The following is a 2,751-nucleotide window of genomic DNA, read 5'->3' as shown; positions in this document are numbered from 1 at the left end:
AAATATTTCACACACATTTTCATAATCAAAAATTCAATAATTCATATTCACCTTCCAGAATTCACTTCCCAAATATTCATTCTGTTTAAAAATATGATGTATAATATTCAACCGTAAAATTTCGGTCCATTTTATTTCACTTTACAAATTCGCTTCCACAAATGCAGCGGTTCAAATTCAGCAGAAAATTCGGCATTGCACATCCGGGATCTGCAGGAATAGCAGTAGAGCACCGAAGCATGATCTGCAGCTGCTGTCAGTCGCTCACCAGCAGGTGGCACAAACGGCTGTTCATGAAGACCAAAGCAACAGGTGGATTAAGTCATTCATTCACAAAAACTGATCTGAAGAAATCATGAATCATCAGAAACATGCTTTTTTGTTTCAAAAACATTTGTCCTTTATTTTCTTCCATAGTGTAGACTGTACGATGATGACACCTGTTGACTTGTACGCTACGACACGTTCCTATAGAAGAATAAAATGTCACCAGCATGCGCTAGTAGTAAACAAAAAGAGCATGATAAATCATACTTTAGCAGTTGTATTTTTTTATGTGTGCTGAAAAAAAGTGGAAGCGGCGAAAGAGGAAGGCATAAGAGCTTGAGGTAAGCAGTTTTATGTTTTAGCGCCTTGTCGCGTTGAATTCATGTCGCTTTTTTATTGGTTGGTCAGTAAACGTGGATCGTAGTAGCAAACACAGTGCGATGATCATGCTGTATCGTAGGCTGTCTTTGGTCGCAAGACTTTGAACCTCTCTCACTGTATGACACAGGAGCACAGATTAGGAGTCACGATCACAGAAATCGCCACGATTGTTTAATGATGCCAATCTTTCATCTGGGACAGCCGGAAATCATGCAGTGTGTTTAGGGCTTTAATGCAGCGGTTCCCAATCCCAGCCCTCGCTCTGCATATTGTGCATGTCTCTCGTTTAACACACCTGATTCAGATAACCAGCTCATTAGAAGAGAGCTCCATGCATAGCTGTGTTCTAATTGACATGCTCCCTACACAGTGTTCACTGCTGCCTATTCACTGAGCAGAGGAAATCCGTTGAAGTTAACTTCACTTCGCAACATTCATTCACGGATTTGTGCTAACACCACCGCCTCCAGCATCTTCACACACTGACCAAACTTACTACAGAAGTATCTAGTGTGACAAAATAAATACAATTTAAATTCACGTCTCGCACACTTTAATGCCCGTTGAATGGAGCAAACACTCGCCTCAAACTGGAATCATGGCGGAATATCTGGTGATGTCCACTTCGCAGGGCACTTAAAGTTGAACAGAAAAAGCGTCTGAAGTGATAAGAGTTGCATACAAAATATACAGTGGACAATTCTCCATCAGAGAAACTGTTATCCTATTGGCACAGGGACAAAAATAAATTATTATTGAAGCTGTTTTAAAAGAAAGCTGCTTTCTTTTCACACTGCTTCACACACACACATACACATACACATACACATACACACTCTCACTCACTCTCTCTCTTACAACAGCCTCAGGGTGACTGTTGGTTTTGAATGTTTTGAATCCGCTGTGGTGATTACGCGACTCTATAGACAGTCATGCGGTAGTAGCTCTGACTGTGGCTGCGAGCCGCCCACACCAGCAGCGCAGCGGCCATCATGTGCAGAGGAGACGCGATGAGCGCTAGATACAGCGACCAGCCCAGCGCACCGCCCACGTGATCCGGCAACACAGACACACGGTGCAGCAGATCCATCCCGGCCAGAAAACAGCACACGGTCGCCAGAGAACACAGGCCTGAAGAGAGAGAGAGAGAAGAGCACAGGTCCAGCACAAGTCTGCTCAGAACTGAACCCCTGCAGCGTCGCGTCTCTGACCTGCGAGCAGATGCAGCAGACCGATGAAGAGCGTCGGGCTCAGACTGCCACACAGACACGCACAGAAGCCCAGCAAACCACCAAGAACCACCAGACCCAGAGAGACCAGCGGCAGCAGGAGCTGACAGCGCCACAGATCTGCACAGAGGTTCAGAATGAGTGCGAGGAGCAGCCAAAGGATGAAGCACATTACACCAAGAAAAACAGATATGAGTGTGTGGGCATGAGGCAGGATTTGTGTAAATGTGAATTATGAAATAAATAGTTCAGACTGCATGAGCTGCCGTTGAAGCCAAATGATGACTATAAAAGCACTAGTGGTCAGCTGATATATCACTGATATTTACATTGTTTCATTATTGTGCGAGTTCTACTGTTTGGCTTTCAGAAGCGACTCTTATTGTGAAACTCAGCAGGTTTCAGACGCACACTAATCTTCAATAACTGCTGAGGGCGTTTGTTATACCCACTTAAATGGTAGAAGTGGCTAGACTGTGTCTCTTCCCCAAACAGTGAGGTCAAGATATACATTTAATGCATGATCTACAAAAAAGCTGATCGTGATTAAACCAGAAAAATAAAACTGACCTGATTACAGGAAATGCAGCAGTGTTTAGAAGCAGCCAGAAAATAAAATGCCAAATGATATAAATCCATTAACTGTGTTAAAACACATCACCAGAGACAAAGCATTCACATTTGATCTGTTCTCATGTGGAGTTTCTTCACCAGTGAGCACTGTTTATATCATTAGCATTTTTGTCTTTCATATTTCATATTTGTTTTTCTACTGCCTGTCATTTTATTACTGACTGTTTGCTTGTCTTCAATAATCGCTTGAGGTCATTTAGTGTGTTTGTGTGTGTGTGTGTGTGTGTGTGTGTGTGTGTGT

At 43.1% G+C, this 2,751-nt stretch overlaps 1 protein-coding gene across 1 annotated transcript; it reads right to left on the bottom strand.

Moving 5' to 3' along the window:
• Positions 1–1,558: 1,558 nt before the first annotated feature.
• LOC107676733 (claudin domain-containing protein 1-like) lies at positions 1,559–2,049 on the bottom strand. The gene is made up of 2 exons (XM_016471393.1): positions 1,860–2,049; positions 1,559–1,779 (listed from the first exon to the last, which is right to left on the bottom strand). The coding sequence occupies exons 1-2, from the start codon at positions 2,047–2,049 to the stop codon at positions 1,559–1,561; spliced, it is 411 nt and encodes a 136-aa protein (XP_016326879.1).
• Between the last annotated feature and the right edge of the window lie 702 nt (positions 2,050–2,751).

The sequence above is a fragment of the Sinocyclocheilus anshuiensis genome, unplaced genomic scaffold (assembly GCF_001515605.1).
Source record: "Sinocyclocheilus anshuiensis isolate Anshui unplaced genomic scaffold, SAMN03320099.WGS_v1.1 scaffold2186, whole genome shotgun sequence".
Taxonomy (NCBI): domain Eukaryota; kingdom Metazoa; phylum Chordata; class Actinopteri; order Cypriniformes; family Cyprinidae; genus Sinocyclocheilus; species Sinocyclocheilus anshuiensis.
The sequence above is the reverse complement of the archived record's forward strand: the minus strand, read 5'-3'. Positions and strand labels throughout refer to the sequence as shown.

Bases quoted from the DNA above. Each gene is read 5' to 3' on its own strand.
- LOC107676733 (XM_016471393.1), bottom strand. From the start codon at position 2,049: ATGTGCTTCATCCTTTGGCTGCTCCTCGCACTCATTCTGAACCTCTGT. The intron at 1,780-1,859 runs GTCAGAGACGCG...CTCTCTCTTCAG, and splicing joins TCTGCTGCATCTGCTCGCAG to GCCTGTGTTCTCTGGCGACC.